A 20,474-nucleotide genomic window follows, 5' to 3' on the forward strand; every position below is an offset into this window, starting at 1 on the left:
AAACACAACCATCCCAAACATACTGTATCTGGTATTGGGCAGAGGAGACTCTCAGCGAACTGGGGGCCACGGAACCTCTTGTTTTGCAAGTTAAGCATGGGGCAACGCCCACCCAGTTCGGCTCCCGAGGAAAACAACTGCAGGCATTCGGAGTTAGCAGGCAGCACAACGTCAGCAACCGTGGAGGATCTTTGAACGAAGGAGCATCGTAGGAAAGGGGAGTATGTGCGTATAAAACGACTTATAGGTTCATTTTTTGCAGTGACACATACCAGGACTCAAACCCTAAACGTCACGTTTTCGCTTATCCCCACATTAGGAGAAACTGTTTTCTGCACATGTCCAGAGGCAACACTCCAGGCCAGGCTCTTATGCTCTAACACTCCGTCCGGGAGAGGCTGAATCCTTGCTCCCATAAACCCCAAGTTCTCAGAATCCGACCATCCATCACCCTCCTCACACAGCAGACTTATTTGGAGGTGCGCTCCCTTCCCCGTGCGAGTGCGCGTGGTGGGTTCGCACCCTAATGCCGCTGTGAATTTCGTGTACCAGGGGGTCATCTGCACTGGATCCCAGCGGGATTGGCGGATCCAGCGCCTTACAGACTCCGGAATTTCTCCTGCAACCCGCAGCTTGGACAAACCGCCACCTAACTCAGCAACAACTTCGAGGGACGGAGAGAAAGGAGGCAGGCGATCAGAAAGGAGAAGGAGGGAAGGGAGGGAGGATTGGAAATTCCCAACCGGCGCATCCTCAAGCGCAAATTCCCCGCCGAGAAAGAGGCGACGCCTGGGCGGTCGGGGGCCCCGTTTCTTCTTACCTTGTGCTGCGGGCTCCGCCAGGCTCCGCGTGTGCAGCAGCCACAAGAGCAGCTGGAGCAGGAAAGGGCTCCTCTCCCAGCCGCGCGGCCGGAGGTGCCGCTGCATCCCTGAGCCGGCTCTCCTCGCCTGCCCTCGCGCCCTCCACCATCCAAGGGATCCTGAGCCGAGGTGCTGCTGCTGTGCTGCTTTTGGGACGGCGCTTGGGCTGCCCCGTCCCCGCTTCCCTTCCCTTCCCCTTCGCGGGGTTCTGCGCTGTGGAGTTCTGCCGCTCCGAGCGCGCTCTCTCGCTCCTCTCAGCCTCCTCCGCTTGTCACTTCCCTAAAGCGGCGCTCCAGGCCGACCCATCCCAGGCCAAGGCAGCCCCGTTGGCTGGAGGCGGCCGGAGAGGCAGCCCTTGTGCTCGGCTCACCAGCGGCCCCTGCTGGGTTAGCGCGGGAAAGCGGCGCGGGAAATGCCAAGTCCCTCGCTCCCCTGTCTGTGAGAGAAGGCCCAGCCAGGCTCTGAAATACTTGGGAGTTTAAATTCAAAATTAGTTTTAAGGTCGCACAGAAGGAAATAAAAATAATAAAAAGGACAACTATGGGAAAGGCTGAGGCAACTAAGGGAAGGTCCTGCTATTAGGCAGAGGGAGGCAATGGATGGAGTAGGTGTGGGGATAAGAACAGAGCTGGGTGCTCACAGCCTGCCCTGCACCCCCTAAGCCAGCCAGCTGCTCTGGGGAGCTGTGGGGGAAGTCTGCTTGGCTTCTGTATGAGTAATTGGGGGGGGGTGTTGTGCCATATCGCCCTTTTCCCTCAGGCAGCAAAATGGCTTGAGCCAACAAGGAAAAGAAAGTAAGCTAACAGAAGACTGCACTTACCTAAAGTGGGTTTGTGGTTTTACTGGCCAAAGCAAGAGAAAAGTAGTCCGTTTCTGCTGAGGGGCATGGTGTTAAGTTTTGTTAGGAAGGCAGAATGAGGTACAGTGTAATACGTGTATGGATAGCGTCATGGTCGCTTGATGGCACTGGGCTTTATTTGGCTCTGGGTGGAGTCAGGACTTTCAGGTTTCCGTTTTGCTCTTGTTGGAGAGGAGCAATAAAGTTCTTGTTTAGGTTCTTGGCTGATATATCTTCTAAGTGTTCCCTGTCAGTAAGCTACTTTGAGCATGCCAATATGCCCACCAAACATTTTAGGCTGTGCCCCACTGTGTTAATTGATTTAAGCTGCAAACCTGTCATACTTGCCAAGCTAGAGAGAGAGCACGCTTTGAATTAGTATAAGGAGGGAGAGTGATCAGACCATGGCAGCAGCTTCCGGGACAGACTGGTTTTCCCAACATTGTTCTGTTAGAAATGCACTGGTTTAACATGCAGCTTTTTTGAAAAAAAAGATCTGGGAAGAGCTTCCAGGCCAGAGCGCATAGTTTTCACGAAGACTTGCAGCTCCGCTCCTCTCATTTTAGGAGTACTGTATGACATATTTTGGGGCCTCCTCGAATTACAATGTGACCCAGGGGCCCTATTCATTTTTAGTCTCATTCACATTCTGCCTCAGGATGAAACACATGGATGGAAAAGAAATAGAACTACAAGCCATTTCCTATTGGAAGTCTGAAAGGTGAGGAACCTTAGGCCTGGGGAGCAAATGCAGACCTAAAGGCCTCTCTTTCTAGCATTCAGGCCATACCTCTCACTGGTGTGTGTGTGTGTGTGTGTGTGTGTAGAAACTAGTCTACAAAAGTAAAGTTCACATTAATTACTCTGCCTACTTCCCTTTGGCCCTGCCTACAACCAGAATATGGCCCCTAGAAGGTTGTCTAAATTGGAATGCCGCTGCCAAGCTGAAAAAGTTCTCCAACCCTGGTTTAGGCCTCATGTCTTGCTACAAATGGAGGCAACCTATGCTCCACAGGGGAAAAAGAACCTTTAACAGGAACCTCATGGGTGGCAACACAGGAGAAAACCCATTCCATTTCATTATGGCTCCGTATCTAGTATATTCCACATTCTCAAGATGTTGTAGCTAAATCTGAGCTAGAATACAGTCTATTTATTGACACATCATTTTAAATAGATACAAGAGGATCAGGTTTACTCACCCATATCAGGATGCAAATTGGAGTAGAGGAACTTATTAGTACAGGAAAACATGTTTGAAAATTGAGCTGACCGAAAACATTTCCGGTACTGGATGAGTCGCTTACCTAAGAAGAAGAAGCAGGGGACTGAACCCCTGAGCCAAGTCTGTCACCTTTAGAGACAATTTTCCACTGCTGCATCATGGGGAAGAAAAAGAACCAGATTTATGAAGGATATATGTCTGGAATTTCCTAGATAAAGTCGGGATTTGGCCATCAGTAACAGTGTTTGGGCAAAATTGCTTAAATGTACGGGAAAATCTGGATGTATGGCAACCCATGCTAAAAGTGTAGATTTTGTTAAATTTCCTTTATAATAGTTCAAAAACTTCTTCTTTTTGAGATTTTGCCCAAGACAAATCACAACAACTTTTGTTTCCGGATTCTCACTTTATGAAATATGGCAACCCTAGTATACATCCTTTTTTTGAAGGTACTGTTTTAACTCTTTGCTAATTGCCACCATAGCTGCCAAGTTATCCCTTTTTTACAGGGATTTCCCCTTATGCTGAATAGGCTTCCTCGCGAGAAAAGGGAAAACTTGGCAGCTATGATTGCCACCTACGGGTCCTTTGGTAGAGTGGGATACTCCTCCTCCTTATTAAGGATTGTGCTCTTAGTGCTTCTTTTTAATTCTCTTCTCTCTTAGCAGGGCCTGCCCAAGACCTTTTGGCCCCTGAGGCAAACCACAAAATGGTGCCCCCCCTCTCCACCAGGGAAGAACAGGTGAGTGAATATCTACATCAGGTACAAGAAGGGAATAAAGATCTGCATTGGGATCTGCTGCCCCTGTGCATCCTGCTGCCTGAGGTGGTTGCCTCACCTTGCCTCATGGGTGGGCCGGCCCTGTCTCTTAGTCATGAAAGATTGGGGTGTGTGGAAATATATGCTATTAATTGGTTTAGCACAGAGAGTTGACTGATGCCTTGATGACAACTCTGTTGGAAAGTACTGCAAAAGTGTAATACAAAACTGACCGATAGATTAAATGCACCAGATATATTCCGTTTGAGAGGCGGAACAAAATAATTTACAGTAATAAAACATAAAAACATTATTTTTAGCTCCCCATCTGCCAAGCTGCCCACAATTAGCAAATGCAATATACTTCCTGGCCTACAGAATGTTCTTCAGAGCACATCAATGAAAGCTGAAACACATGCTTGGGGAATACATCTGCTCTTAATCTGCAGCATTCTGAAGTCAACACAAATATTTTTGCTATTTTCCCCTTAACTCTCAACAATCAGAAAGCCTGTGGCATGCTACAGCGGAAGAGCTGAAAACCGAATGAGACTGCAATTCGATATACACTTACCTTGGAGGAAGGTCCATTGAATTCAGTGTGTCTTATGGGAAGACAAGCCCAGAGAAGCAGTGTAAACCTGAGAAGTAGGAGAAAGTAACAAAATGAGAGCCAGTTTAAAAAATAATGATAATTAAAGTATCAGATATCCATATAACTCTGCACTATATGTTTAAAGCAGTATCCTAACACTTTAGATCAGAGCTTGTGTCATGACACGTTAGTGTGTGTTAGCTGCAGTGTGGTGTGTAGGTGTGTCGTGTGAATTCTCCCCGGGCTCCTCCTGGTACTGGAAAGGGGTTTGTTTAACATCCAGTTTGCTAGTAAAACTGAAATACTGTGTCGCAAAAGGATTCGTGTCTAAAAAGTGTGTCACCAACATGAAACGTTTGGAAGGCTCTGCTAGTCATGACTTCCCTAAGGGATCCTGAAAACTGTAGTTAGTTAAGGGTGCTGAGTGTTTGTAGGAGACCCCTGTTCATCTTATAGAGCTACAGATCTCAGAGTCCCCTAGAAAGAGGAATTGGTGATTAAACTACTCTGAGAATTGTAGCTCTGTCAGGCAGTCTCCTAACAATTCTTTGCACACTTCACAAACTACAGTTCCTCCTTCCTGGGGCTCTTTGGTGGACCCCATGAATGTTTTTTTAAAAAATCATATGATATTGCTTTAAATGTATCGGAAAGATGGCATCTCAGACAAAGGCAGACCATAGCAGTTAGATTTCTCATACGGTACATACTGGTAATTTACTGGAATTCACTGAGACCTTATAAAACTATCAGAGGAAAAACTATGTAGGAAAAGCCTTAGAATTGTGTATTCCAACATTCTTTTCTGAAACAACAAACGGTTTTGTAGTTGATCTCCTTAATTAATTCCAGTAAGAAAAAATATGCATGACAGACTACTTTTTGATTTTTTTAAAAACGATGATAATAATAAGAATACTATCTGGTAATAATTTGTAAAGTGAATGTAACTATGTGGAAGCAAATGTTGCAATGTGAGAAACTGGCTTCCCATAGATGACAACATTGCACATTTGTTGGTCACATGGGCTTACAACCACATTGCAAGAATGTCTGTATATTCCTTCCAAAATATGCCTCCCGCTTCATGCTTTCCAACTATACTAATAAATAGTGTAATTTATAGACATTTCCCCCAAAACATTTAGTACAGTGGTGTCCAAACATTTTTCAAAGAGGGCCAGATTTGATGAAGTGAAGAGCCATGAGGGCCAACTAAAGGGCCAGCAGAAGTTGTTGGCCTTTTTTTAGGATTGGAGTTGTTGACCTTTTTTAGGATTTTACCCCAAAGTTGTTGAGCTTTGGACATGCCTGATTTAGTAGAGAGATTCCTCATTCTTTGTCAAACATGCTTCTGGAACTGGAAGGAAAGGGAGAATAACCATGGAAGCAATGTGCAGCAAGAAACCATGCAGCTGCCAAATGTTTAAGGCTGTGCACACACCATGTGCAAAACAAAAAAATAGAATGAAAAACTTTTCACTACTCTCTGTGCTATGAAACCCGAATAAAACACTATCAAGTGGTGTACTGCTGCTCCTAACTCCTACAAATAAAAACAATGTTGTAATGCTTGAAGGATCCATTTCGCCAAGCATGGCTATCGTACGAGCACCAGTGAGATACAAGGGAGCATTGCACCCTTTCCACACATACAGTACTCCATTACCATTTCTGGAAAGTTAAGCACTCTGAAAGTAATACTGTAAAACAGATCACCATAATTCCTGCAAAACAGTGACTGGCTCAAGGCCATTGAATGAGCTACCCCTTCTTAAAAAGCAAGGCTAGCTACAACATTCACACACATATATTCTGGTCCTTGAGTCCAGTCCAAAATATTTATTATTTAAGTTAGGATAATAATTACATCATTGTTCTATTGCTAGGTGAGACATGGGATACCATTCTTTCAAAAGTGGATTGGGGGTGAAATTATTTCTATATTCATTATTGCCCCTTGAATGAGAAATGTTATTTCTGTTTATTAGCAATGTGGAAACATGAGGTTTTCAGTTACAGTTGCAATCCAGAGATATCTGAGCTGATAACTTTTTACTTTCTTTTAATAAAAGGGTTTAAGTTATCACAAAGTCTTGCTATTTGATTTCTACAAGACTTGGAAGTTTTGCTCCCCGCTGTGTTTGAAGCCCTCAGGTACTGCTCTGTTTTGCAGCAGAAACGTCAGAGAGAATATATTCAGTCAGCCGCTGTAGACTGAATTTCATTTTGCTCTCCGAATGAATAAAGGCAAAAAGTGCAACGTCCGCTGGGTCATACACTCTGAAATGTGAGAGCCATCAACTTCTTAATTGAAGTTTATAAGAATGAAAAGGAAAAGCCTCTTCTAAAGAGTGGAGGGGGAGTGGGCTTGCATCAAGCGGAAACAATGGAAGAAGTGTATAATCTTGAGGGCTTGGGATCTTAGAAACTGATGTGACCATTTGAAATAATGTTGGCTTTGCTGTGGTGAGATACAGTCAGTCATCTGGTGAGCAGCACTCAAGATTTATAAACAAGGAACAGAAATAAGGGGTGGAGGGGGGAAGCAGGCTCTTTTTAATCCTCCTCCATCCTCTCATATTAATCCCTTTCCTGTTATTGTTCTCCAGAGTATAAAAGGAGGAACATTAAAAAAAAACTGTTCAGATGTACACTGACACCCTTCTCATTTGGAGACCCTCAAACCACTCAGCGTTAGTAGTTTCTTCTCAGGTGATAATAAGCCAAATGTGAGGCTAGAAACATGTAAAGGTTAAATGGTGCAATGGGGGTCATTAAATGGGGGGAGGGAGCATTTTATAAAGCTGCTTTGAACAGACTGAGAAGTTCCCTCCCAACCTCCAGCACATGCATCGCTTACCTTTCCATTTGAGAAACAGTTGCATGATTTTATGTTTCTTTTCATGTTCCCTTCACTTTATATGTGACAAAGTGGCTTTCCAAAACTTTTGACTGTTCTTTAAATACAACTTATCTGTTGTTTATTTGCAGTTTTTGTCCAAAAACACACACCTTTCCTTTGTTTTTGAGGTCACAGTTTGCTTCAAAGGGGGATTCTAAAAAATGGAAAACTTTCCCCCTTAATCTGTTTTACTGTATACTCTTATGCATTATTCTGGGCTTGATGGTTCTGCGATATTCAGTCCTCTCCCATATTTTGTTGTTTTCAAGTTGATGGTTGCATTAAAAGGGCACTGGGGTCAATTTACACCTGAGTTAAAATGAATGGTGTGTGTGTGTGTTTGTGTGTGTGTTTGTGTGTGTCATAGCTGCCAAGTCTCCCGTTGAAAAATCCGGGATTAGCAGCGGCGCAGCACCAGAAGTCGCTTCTACATGCATAGAAGCGACTTCCGGTGCCACTCTGCCCGATTTCCAGTGCCCAGACATGGGCAGAGTGGCACCCGAAATCGGTTCTGTGCATGTCCAGACATGTGCAGAAGGAGCCTCCCTGGCAGGTAGGAAATCGGGGGATTTACGGGATTTTTTTCTATTCGGGATAACAGCGGGAAATGGATTAAAATCCGGGGGTGGTTTCCCGCAAAAAACTGGAGACTTGGCAGCTATGGTGTGTGTGTGTGTGTGTGTGTGTGTGTGTGTGTGTGAGAGAGAGAGAGAGAGAGAGAGAGAGAGAGAGAGAGAGAGACTGAATGAACGAAACACCACATGCCTGCACTCTTGGGGTTTAAACGTTCATTCTTTGCTCCAGTATTGAACAGTAGGGGCACAAGGCGTAACCCAACCCCTGACATTGCATGCTCTTCCTCCACCATCTCTTGGGGCTCACCAAACCACACCCCTCACTAGCTCAGTTTTAAAAGGTAAAGGTACCCCTAACCATTAGGTCCAGTTGCGGACGACTCTGGGGTTGCAGCGCTCATTTTAAGCACCTTTTGTTTTGCTGGAATGGGCCCCTGAATTATAATACTCTTGTTTGCCTGGATTGGGAGCTTTGTGTGCAAATGTAGCAACCTCTGACTTTTGTGTGGCTGGAACATAGCCTACTGTACAAAGATCAGAGTCTCATGCATTACTCTGTCTACTTTTGCCTCTGGCCCTGCAGACATTATCATGCATCCACCCTATACAGTATATTATCTATGGGGGAATGGGCCCCTGTGCTGGAAAAGACTCTCCTCTAAATCATCTTCTGAATTTTGATTAACATTTACTAAACTGCAACCTTCATTAGGGTGGGGAAGTGGTAACAACATTCCAATAAATATATATTTTGAAATAAAACTAGCATATAGAAAAGAGTGCATTTTAATCCCTTTTTTGTTTACATATTTATTTTGGAAGGAAATGCATGAAGACCACCACCCTAATGTTAACTTCAAATGTTATTCAGCATAACAATTACACCCGAGCTACTAGCTGGTTTAGGCAAACAGTGACAGTCAACTTGGTTAGATTGTTTATCCAGGAGATTTCAAAATAGAACAGAGCAAAGAAAGTCAATTGGGATAATTAAAATGTGTCCAAAGAAATCTTCCTTGCAGAATTGGAAAGCAGCATTTAAGTTCCAGAAATCAGTTAGATTAAACAAGTGAGGTTACTATTTTATAAGATTCCAGCCTTTAGAATAACAGCTGTTAGGCGCTTTTGAAATGTGTCAGTAAAATTTAAGGACAAATCTTAAAGGTTTCTTACCATTTGGGAGCAGCAAAAAATGTTTACAGTTTTTCCAAATGTTTAACTATTTCAACTACATCAGCACAATTCAGAAAAAATGCTTTTACCTTCTACTACAGAGCAGAATTAAAAGCTCAGGGTTGTTTAGAATCATGTTCTTTCATTTTGTGCCATAGATTTTAATAGCTGAGAGTCAGAAAACTGCTATTATAAAACTTTCTTCTTTGAGGCATTATAATTACAGAGCAACTTAATGCTTGTAGCTTCACAGCATGTGGGGGGGGGCGTAAATTTGTAGTCACTGTCTCTGGTTTGCTTTCAGAGCAGAAAGTGTATGTATTAAATATATGCAAACTTTAGATATGAAGAATTTTCAACAAACTTTTCATTATGGTGTTGCGGGGTGGGGTGGGGAGTTCACCTTCCTTTGTTGGACCTTCACACACTAGATAGCCAATGTGGCCATTCTCCCCACCACCTAATACACAGGCCAGTTTTCAGAAAAGCCAAATAATTAAAACCTCCAGACATCATTATTCAACAGTGTGATCCTTTGCATATTTACTCAGAAGTAACTCCCATTAAGTTCAATAGGACCTACTCCCTAGTAAGTGGCTTACTACTCCCTAGTAAGCCTTAGTAAGCATACAGTGTTGTTGTTTGTCCAAGATGCCTTTCCTATTTCAAAGCCTATCTCCTTGTTTCATCTGCTACCAGGTACCCAAGTATACACGGAGCAAAAGGGAAGCTCAGCTTCTTCCCGGGCTGATTAATTACCTCTAATAAACAGCCATACACACAATCTTCTAATTTCCCAGAGACCTGCTCATCATTTGGGCTTACTCAGTATGGAGTGCTAATGTCAATGGTGAGTTTTTGCACTTCAGCACAAATTATTTAAATTGCTAAAATAAAATTTAAAAAATCAAAGAAGCCTGTTTTGTCTAATATGCAGTTATCTGAACAATTGAATTCAGACTAAGCCCAATACTCAACTATTGTCAGAGTTTGCAAACCAGCCTTAATCCAGTTAACAGGGTAGAGCCAGAATCCTCTTGCAGATACAAATGGCTTTAGCTCAAATTCATGCCACATGGGTTTCAACCGTAGTCTAGTTTATCTAGTCTTCTCCTCCCAAAATTGATGAAGGGTAGGACAGATAAGTCAAAATTCTGTAGGTGCTTCTGATCTCTTTTGTGGGGTTCCAGAAAACATACAAATTGCATCCTGGGATCCTATATTTAGATTTATGGGCAGGGGAAAATGACTTCAGTTATCACCGCAAGATTAACAGATGTTCTAAACTACCACTAATGGAACATCAAGGCATGTTGCTCCATCAGACGACTGCTATATCTGAACACTCTCTAAAAATCAGATTAATAAAGTGTTTAGTTAAGCATCGCCTCGTCAGATGGTGGAATCTACTAACATCGCAGAATTTTTAAATTTATTTTGGGACCATATATTGATTAACTGCTTTGTTAAGGATGAGAGCAAATATGTTGTCTACACAAATGGATTTCCACAAATTAAGCCTTGTGGTCGTTCAGCTTTTTTGCCGCACCAGTCAGATATATTAGGTGAAGTTGCAAAAGGGGGGTGGGGAGGAAGACAAACACAAACTCCTAAACATCTGGATCTAATTGGATTCTAGTAGGATGTGCCTGTAAGGAAAGGAAAGTGTGGGAGGGATTGCTCAACTGCTCTTTTGCATAAGGAAATTAGGCCTTTGTGAAAATATTTAATGCTATCTCAAATCCAAACTGGGACTAAAACTAAAGATGCAGAACTCTATGCCATTCACCCATCACAAAAAAACACTAATTTATAGCACAATGTATCTAGAGCAGGCATCCCCGAACTGCGGCCCTCCAGATGTTTTGGCCTACAACTCCCATGATCCCTAGCTAACAGTACCAGTGGTCAGGGATGATGGGAATTGTAGTCCAAAACATCTGGAGGGCCAAAGTTTGGGGATGCCTGATCTAGAGGCTGGGGCAGATGCAACCAGCCATTGGAATTAGCTTTCCCACAGCAGCTGCCCTTTCCCTCCACACCCTCACTTGCACCATATGATTCTGCCACAACATTCTCCTGACTGACTGTCCAAGCTTTCTAAAATCAGATTGGTAGCTGCACAACTGTTTCCATTCAGGAAACAGTCAATAGAGAAGCTATGCATTCTGTCCCTATTATTTTAAATGGCCAAGATACTTCCCCCCCCCTACCATGTGCTTCCATTTCTGTAGCAGAAATTGGTACTGCAGGGCTCTCTGGTGCATGTTTCCCAGTCCCGAGTAGGCACCCGACTCCATTTGATTTACGTATTAACGCTGTGTGCTGCCAGTACACTAGATCGGGTAGGCTGAGGCCACTGGTGACATAGTCACACGCTGCATATGTGACCGTTCTAGCACAATGCGCTGCTAGGGGGCAGTGGTGATGCAGCACTGTCCCCGGGATATGGCTCAAGGCATACCCTGTGAGACCCAAGGCATACTCAGGCAAGTCTGGGATGGGATAACTAGAGATGAGACCTAGGAACCACATGCATAGCTCATTGCGTTTCATGATGGAAAAAAGGTGGGCCATAAATGTAAATGTATTTGATTTAAATGGCACTTGAGCAAAACACTGCCTCTGCAAGAACTTGATCATTTAGTGTAGCACCACTGACACTTTGGAACTCCCTATTGAAATCAGACAGTATTCACTGTATTCTTTTTGTTGCCTGCTGAAGAAATTCATATTTAAACAAGCCTACTAAGATGTTTAGAAAGTTTATATGTGTTTTGATCTGCTTTAGTCTATTCTATTGCAGTTTTAACTTTCTGTATGTTTTAGATTATGGTTGTAAAAAATCTTTAGTGATCATTTTATTATTTTATCTTCTTTGTAAACCACTTTGAGGTTTCTCCCCCCCCCTTACAATTTATCTGTATAGCAGTTTTATGAAACAAACATGCACTAAGCTGCTGCTTTTGTCAAGGCATGTCAAAGGTATTGTAATAGTGACTGCAACAGAGACAGAAGAAACTTCCTCAGTCAACTAAGGGTGTTTGCAAACAGTCAACAAGTTTGCCTATGAACTGCGTCAGCATGATGGGAATTGCTATGTTTTGTGAAATAATTTAAAATAAGCATGCAACGTGTGTCCAATGCAAAGGCGATGTGCAGCTTGAAAAGCCTTCAGCTATTACTGACCCATTTCTGCCTATAGCAATCTTTCTTGCCCCATTCAGGCATCCAGACCGATTGACCCGAATTGCAATAGTCAGTGGAAGCACAAATGACAAATTGTTTTTCTCTGCTCTCCCTCCCCCTTTGTTGTGCCAGGAAAGAAGTGAACATGTGGGCTATGTTAACTTTTGCCTTGCAATGCCACAAGGGGAACTGGAAAGTGGTGTGTGTGTGTGTGTGTGTGTGTGTGTGTGTGTGTGTGCCATTAGCAACAAAGTAACCAGCAGCACTAATTGCAATGCATATTTTTGCAGACTGACAATGAAGAAAACAAATTAAACAGCCCATATTAGGACATTTTCCCACAAAAAACCCGAAAGTGTATTGTGTGATTATTTGGGTCGGTTAGTTGCAGTAAGATCTAAGTGAAATCACCATGAAAAGTTGGCCACCACTTAAGTCCTATTGATTTTGATGCATAAAAAAAAGGAGGGTACCTGGATTTTACTTTTAGTTATAGAGTATTATAATTTATAATCGGTTTGCACGTTGCTTCATATCAAGATGAGCCCTTTGGGACGGGGGATAAGTACAGAGAACAAAGCACCAAATTCAACAGCGAAATGAGTACATGCTGTCCTTCTGTTCTTCCGTACAATCTTCTACTGTTCAGCTGCTCAGAGGATAATGGCAAAACAATGCCAACTGCATATCCACAACAACTGGGGAACAGCTGTAACCACAAGGAAACTCATGAGCACCTGGGTCTCATACGTGTTAGCTTACCATCTTGCTGGCTGGGACTAGCAGCTCATACATTCACAGGCAGGTTTGGTTTTGTCCTTTGTCTAAAATTAGACAGACAGATGTACCTAAGGTAGGTTCAGTTGACAAGTATCTGGTTGCTTTAGATCCCACTGGATGGAAGGTTATTTTAGCCCTCTCTAGAGGCGTGTTTTGATAGCAGCCATGCTTTTAACATAGTGACATTTTCAATTAAATATCTCAACACATGAAAACTGAGGTCTACGCTAGATACTACAGGCAGAGGCGTGTAACATTATCAGGACAACAATTTCAAATATTGAAATGTGTCTTCCAGAGGGAACCACAGAGATCACAGAAGTAGGAGAGGAGTTACATAACCTTTCCCCATCTGCAACTCCCCCCCCCCCCATGGATTTCTCTGTAGAATACCGAGTATGTGTAGTTATTTGGAAATCTATAAAGATCAGGAGAACCGCTTTAGTGCCCAATTTGGAATTCTGCAGGGGGAAGCTTGTTATGATCTGAAACAGGAAATGGGTGGGGGAGGGTTAAGTTCCCTGTTCTCCCCAATGCATCTCTCATCTTGATCAGACCTGTAAGGAGATTCTTGAACTTAGAAGTTGCTTACCACATACAGGGAGAGTTTGGCCTCTTTACTCCCAGCACTGAGCTTCTTAAAGTCTGTCTGTTCACATTAGTTTAGAGCAGGGTTGGTCCAATACATTTTGGCACTTGAGACAAACTGCAAAATGGTTCCCCCTCTCCCCTGCCAGGGAAGAAGGGGTCAGAGAAGATCTACACTGGGAACAAGAAGGGTAAGAAAGATCTACATACAGATCTGCTGCCCTTGTGCATCCTGAGGTGGTTGCCTCACCTGGCCTCATGGGTGGGCCGCCCCTGGTTTAGAGGATTGATGGCTGTATTTCAGAGAGGTCAGTGATCATTGTACAGTTATACCTTGGATCCCAAATGCCTTGCAAGCCAATCAGAAGCTGCTTTTTGGTTTCCGAACGTTTTGGAAGTTGAACGGACTTCCGGAATGGACTCAGTTCGACTTCCAAAGTACAACTGTACTTACATTCACATTGCATGTCCTGCCATGGTCACAGGAAGAACTGGTTCTGGAAGCTTTTGCAGCACTTTAAATAAGTACTTTGAAAAAGCTGAAATCTAGCACCATAACCAGTATTGCAGCAGTGCTGATAATGGCTTTCATGATAATACTCATGATAAGGAGTCCCCTTTCTTCAAGGTCCAGAGCACTTTTGGAACTATTTTTAGCTTTGCATAAGAGAAAATGGGTGCTTATTTACAAATTTGTTAAAGAAGCCCCAACAAAAGAAAACAAAAGTGCAATTTCCCCCTTAACAGTTCCATTGGCTAGACAAGGTGTTATTTGCAATCCTTTCTATTACCCTTGTATTTATTTGGGCTAGATAGAGAAGCTGAAATCAGGAATTAGACAAACTGAGTAAACAACTGCACCCACCCCCCAAAGAAAAGTTCCCCTTCTTTCGTCACAGTGGTTCCAGTGATCAAATTACTGACACTGGATCACAATGGTTGCCATGGAAGTGTTATTGGGGATGCTGCTTCTGTTTATTTAGAACAGGGGTTCCCAACAAAATTTTCTCGAGGACCCCTCATCGAGCCGCTATTGTGACAAGGACCCCCATTAATTCCTAATCCTAAAATTAAAAAGTGAGAGCCAAATTAAGAGTCTTTTTATATTTTATATTTATACGTTTTTTACAGTTACAACAGAGTACTCCATCAGTATACAGTTAGTTTTAATTTTCAGTTCTTAATGAGATGAACCACTTTTTAACCAACGGTCCATTTTTAACTATGCGAACTGTAGCTTCCGCAAAAAACAACGCTTTGTTTACAAACACTACTGTTTTGCAAAGAGGTAGCGCGTGCCAGGGAGGAGGGAGAAGAATGGAGAAGACAGGGTACCTGTGCAGTAGCGCACAAATGAAGCCGACGCGCGCAAAGCATCTTGGGGAGGTGAGCGTTAGTAGGATGCGCACGCTGCCTCTTTGCAAAACAGTAGTGTTTGTAAAGCGCCACCTAACGGCATACAGCAGAACTACTGCCTCTATCTAATTCTAGTTTTGCGCTAGACTCTGCTCATGCAGGAAGCGGCCAAAACAAAAAATCTGTTATCATACGAAATATATTTAATATATTTTTTAGCATCTTGCGGACCCCTCTGGCATAGCTCGCGGACCCCTGGGGGTCCCCGGACCACCTGTTGGGAACCACTGATTTAGAACACTGTTACTCCCCAGGGGTCATGAAATGTCTACTTACCAAAGTAACAAGATATGTAAAAAAATAAAAAGAAAATCCTTCCAGCAGCACCTTAGAGACCAACTACAAGTTTGTCATTGGTATGAGCTTTCGTGTGTACGTCAGACCAACACGGCTACCTACCTGTAACTAAGATATGTAAACATTTTGATCAAATCTTCTGCAGTGGCAACATTTCAGATTCCTGTATCATTATGCAACAAAACCTCCTAGCTTTAATGGTCTTAATAAAATAAAACAAATTCAACTGCTCAGGTACTGTATCTTGAATATACCTTTATCTCCCCTAAACAGAGTATATAGAGAAATAGTCGCCTGGACAAAGCCTAAGATTCCTGGCAACTTTGAACATTCTGACTGCACAAACCTGGGAGGAAATGACCAGATTCTTACTGGAAGGAAATAATAATAAATAATAATAAATCAGGTGGTAGAAGTGATCCATGCTCCATGCTTTTTCCAGAAAGTAGAGAGAAACTCATTCAGGAAGAAGTTGCCCTGAAGAACTTACCTAAAGGTAAAAGCTAAAGGTACCCCTGACCATTAGGTCCAGTCGCAGACGACTCTGGGATTGCGCGGTCATCTCACTCTATAGGCCGAGGGAGCTGGCATTTGTCCGCAGACAGCTTCTGAGTCGTGTGGCCAGCATGACTAAGCCGCTTCTGGCGAAACCAGAGCAGCGCACGGAAATGCCGTTTACCTTCCCGCCGGAGCGGTACCTATTTATCTACTTGCACTTTGATGTGCTTTCAAACTGCTAGCTCACCCCGTCGTGGGGATTCGAGCCGTCAACCTTCTGATTGGCAAGCCCTAGGCTCTGTGGTTTAGACCACAGCGCCACCCGCATCCCTGCTACCTAAAGGTAGGGGAAGTCAAACGATCCTTCATATTTTTGTCTCCAGAAAGTTTTGAGTTTCTGATCTGGACATCCATATGGAACAGAGTTCTGTCTGTGCTGTGGAAGACGAGGTGAGGTGAATCTGATGGAGGGAGGCTGTGCAAGTGAATAGGTGGACATGCAGACTCTCTGTGTATTTGTGAATACTAGGAGGCAAGCATAGTTATGGGTCAATGATGCATAGAGTGTAGCGCTACAACTTTTAATAGATCAATCGGTTTTTAAAAACCAGTAAAATAGTACCGTAACCCCCGTTAGTTGTGAAATAGACTTTTAAACTATTGTTGCCTATTTTTATAGTGTATGCATAAAAGAGGCTGCTGGATCAGGCCAGTGGCCCATTTAGTCCAGCATCCTGTTCTCACAGTGCCTATGGAAAAACCCAGTATTTTATCATGGACATATTTGAGCTGCCAAGATGCTGCCTTGAAAAATACCCTTGATGAAAGTTGAATCGTTCAGTCAATTAAGAACCATAGCATTCATTGGCTTAGATTTATTTAATTAGCTGGCAGCTCTAAGTAAGAGGCCCATAATCTGCTTTAGCATAATGCTTTAATCCACTTCTGCCTGCCAGTCCCTCCTCTCTCTCTCTGGTGTCCTCCACAGCCTCTTGTAAATTTTGGCTCCTGGTTGCCAGCCAGTGCCCAGTCACGGAAAGATTACAATGCTTGGAGCTTTCTAGGTTTGTGGGGGTGGGAAGCTGAATATGGAGGGATTTGATGGAGGTCTATAAAATGATGTGGGAGGGGGAGGAAAGTGGATGGAGAGGAGTTTTTCTTCTTTGCTCTCATAAGACCAGAGCCTCTGGTCATCCAATTAAGTTGAAAGGTGGGAGTTGCAGGACAGATAAAGAGAAATGCTTCTTCGCACATCATATAGTTAATTTGTTACCATGAGACCACAACCTGCTGGGAAAGATTTTAAAGAGGGATTCAGTGAATTTGTGAAAGATGGGTCTATCAAGGACTACATGTCACAGTGGCGATATTTAAGTTGTTTTAAACTGTTTTCAGTATTGTGCTTTAATGTTGTAAGTAACTCACCCTGGACCCTGGACTGTGGGCAAAATGAATAATACTAATACATTGGCTCCAGTATCAGAGGCATATTAGTTGCTGGGAAACATGAGCAGATTTCTTTTGTGAAACTCTCCTACTTGTGAGCTTCCCATAAACAACTGGTTGGTCTTTGTGAATGCTGGACAAGAGCAGGACTTTTGTTCTTGTATTCTTATTAAGTGTATCACACGTAAAGCCTGAAATTCGAGTTCTTTAAGGACCACAGTGACCCCTACAGGCTATGAACCATGTTGACAGCCTCTACTAAATGCATCTTTCTACAAAATAGGGAATAAGATGGAAAAGATGGAAATATTATTCTTTTTGTAGGAGCTAGAGAAAAGGGTGATACTCCTAACTGAAATCACACTCTTCCTTTTCCCAGAGAATTTCACTTCTATTAATTGTGGCTCACACTTTGGAATATGTTTTGATCTTGCTCAATAGAAACCTAAGCAAAGTTTCGGAGACCACTGAAGCTTTCACATGAAGGTTTCACAGAAAGCTACCCACACATCAAGTACTGCTTAAAGTCCAAAATAAAGGGTGCAAAATTGGAAAAGGGTATGCTGTTGTTTAGATATGGTTCCAGCATATTGATAACACTACTCACCTTTTGAGAAATATTTATTCCAAAATCCACTGTTGGATCAGAGCCAACCAAAATGTCACAAAATAGCTCAGATTTTTCCAGGTTTATTTTTATCAGGTTATATGTTACCCAAACTGGGTGGGCCAGATCCCACCCTGCAAAAAAAGAAAACCACATCCAAAACTTAGACTGGATGTTGAAGCCTTGAGGTCTGCATTTAGATTCAGTCTGAAGATGAAGACTGAATTATCAGGTTACATGTAGGATTCTGGGTTGAAGAAGCAATGGCTGGTGCCCATTTTTTAAAACATACAGCTGTTGTTCAGAATGTTAGGTAAAAGTCATCCATAGAAACAGAGGTTGCATTCTACACACATTTACCTGGGAGTAAGTTCCATTGAACACAGCAGGAATTGCATGAATAGCCTTGGTCTTCCTCAAAACTCTGAAAGGATATAATCCTAAACATGGCTTCTAGGAAATAAGTTTCACTGGGAATTATTTTGGAATAGACATGCTAGAACTAGGCTAGAGAGGACTTACCCATATTTGCAGAGCAATTCCACCAAAGAACTGCAATGGATACACACAAACTGGCATGCTTTGACCAAAATAAGTTTAGCATGTATTTTAAAGAGGCATGTTTTTAAAATGCACCCAGATAGTGTGTTGCAATCTAGATCAGGGCTTCTTTTCCCCCACATCACACCATTTGCTGCTATTCAGCATAAACAAGGATATATATTTCACTATTAAAAGTTTGAACTTGTGTCACTGAATAAAAGCGAGAGCAAATATTTTCCTCCTTCCTGGGACTTGGTATTTAGAAGCTGTCATGTCCAATTATGATGGTAGTTTTCCCATTAAAAAGGGTAAGGGGGGGGAGACACCCAAAAGTAATTTGGAGGCCTCATTACATGCTCCATCTGGGCTCTTTTGGCTGTGGGGACTGGGCTTGCAGCATGATTAGTTTTGCCAAAGCCACAGCAACTGCTTATGTTAATGGTTCTTGACACTTGCAGGAAAAACTGTGCAGAGTAGTTTATTGGGCTCCTCTGTTAGTGGCAAAGTTCAGGCAATTTGAATGCACAGCTATTAGAAGCCTTAGATGTGAAGGCCCTGATCTGTTTATCTCACTCTAACTTGGGATAGGCTGTTAACGAAGATGGGGGAAGGAAAAAGGGATGCCTGTCAAAGAACAGTGGATATAAATGTAGTCTAGTTGGAAAACAGCTGCCAGAGATGCTCGAAAATATATCCTGATTTAGCTACACAACTCCTAAGGCTTCTGTACTTTCTGATCATTAACCTAAGACAAGCCTGCTGGATCTGGCCACTGTCCTTTCTAGTCCAGTATCCTGGTCTCACAGTGCCTAACTAGATGGCTGTGGGAAATCTACAAGCAGGACCCAAGCGCAAGAGCACGCTTTCCTCCTTCAATTTCCAGCAGCTAGTATTCAGAATCATACTGCCTCCTACTATAGACCTCTATGCAATTCAGGTGAGGAGATTGATAAATGATCTTTTTTAGATTGGTTAAAAGTTCTGAATTATTAGGTCTAGTCCAGTGGTTCCCACTTAGCTAAGAACTGCGGGCCCCATTTTTCAAAAAGCCAAGCCATGGACCCCCTACTTTTGAAAATATTTATTTTCTCTGTGGTAGCTTTTGCTATGTGAATGGTGTCACGGACCACTGCGTGGGGGTGTCACGGACCACTGCGTGGGGGTGCCACAGACCCCCCAATTGGAAACCACTGGTCTAGTCTATTCTCTTGTGGTAGCAAGTCCCACACACATACTAGCACCCATCAGAACTTGGTGACTTTCCCAAAAAGAGGAACAGCTGCCTGAGCATAAAGAGAAACATTTTTTAGAGAAGGGCCGATTTACACTCAAGCTAGTTAGCCATCTCGTTTGTGTATTATGGCTCTTATGGAACAAATTCTTACATAGCCTAACCCTGTGTATTACTTTGTTGGAAGTAAGTTGCACTGATTCCAAGGGACTCACTTGTAAGGATACAATTGAATATACAGTATGTTTTATATTGTCTTAGCCCTGAGGATATGGATGTCTTCATTTCCCATCTATGATCCAGCTCACAGCGCAGCTTCACAAGTGCTTTCCGATCCAGCTGAAGAACCTCTCTGCAACGCTCCTTACTGAAATGTTGAAATGACAAGGGAAATCAAAGCAAGGACATTTGCAAACGTTAGAAGGGAATTGCAACTGCTACTTCCAGACTATCTGAAAGGAACTTGAGCTAGTGGTGGGGACCACACCACCAGAGACATATTCTTGGCTTCCACAAGATCCTTTTCAATGCCAGATCCTTTTTAACTCAAGAGTGTGGGCTGCAACAGCATTAGGAATTATGGTAGTTCGAGAGTGACAAAGGAAATGAGACATGGCTGAAAACCGTGTCTCATCTAACAAAGCATAGTGACAGAATTGAGAGTCTGTGGGAAAGAACAAGTGATGTCTTACACAGAATTGTACAGCGCCTGGAGCATTGACTTTGTGAATAATAAAATGATGAAGAAGATGACTGGAGTGAGTAGGGAGCTGGCATTCCAACAAGTATAATATAAAAATATATTAAAATGCTAATATTATCTTACCTAGTTTGGGGTTGGTTTTTGTTGTTGCTCCACTTGCAGCATGACTATATAAGATTGTTATATAAACCTCAGACAGCTGATAATAAAAATAATCCATAATAAATAAAATCACTCCACAGTGA

General features: G+C 42.8%; 1 protein-coding gene and 1 long non-coding RNA gene across 2 annotated transcripts in view; one reads left to right on the plus strand and one right to left on the minus strand.

Annotated features, from left to right (window-relative positions):
• Window positions 1-954, minus strand: part of ROR1 (ROR family WNT receptor 1) — a 157,356-nt gene extending 156,402 nt beyond the window's left edge. Inside the window, exon 1 of the mRNA XM_035121572.3 lies at window positions 821-954. Within this exon, the coding sequence (XP_034977463.2) occupies window positions 821-926 (106 nt within the window). The 5' untranslated portion in view covers window positions 927-954. The remainder of the gene's footprint in view (window positions 1-820) is intronic.
• LOC148685036 (uncharacterized) lies at window positions 780-20,473 on the plus strand. Its single transcript, XR_015951026.1, has 4 exons — window positions 780-989; window positions 2,357-2,419; window positions 3,592-3,665; window positions 19,788-20,473. It is a non-coding gene; the product is annotated as an uncharacterized LOC148685036 (long non-coding RNA).
• The last annotated feature ends 1 nt before the right edge of the window (window position 20,474 follows it).

The sequence above is a fragment of the Zootoca vivipara genome, chromosome 7, assembly GCF_965207765.1.
Source record: "Zootoca vivipara chromosome 7, rZooViv2.hap1.1, whole genome shotgun sequence".
Classification (NCBI taxonomy): Eukaryota; Metazoa; Chordata; class Lepidosauria; order Squamata; family Lacertidae; genus Zootoca; species Zootoca vivipara.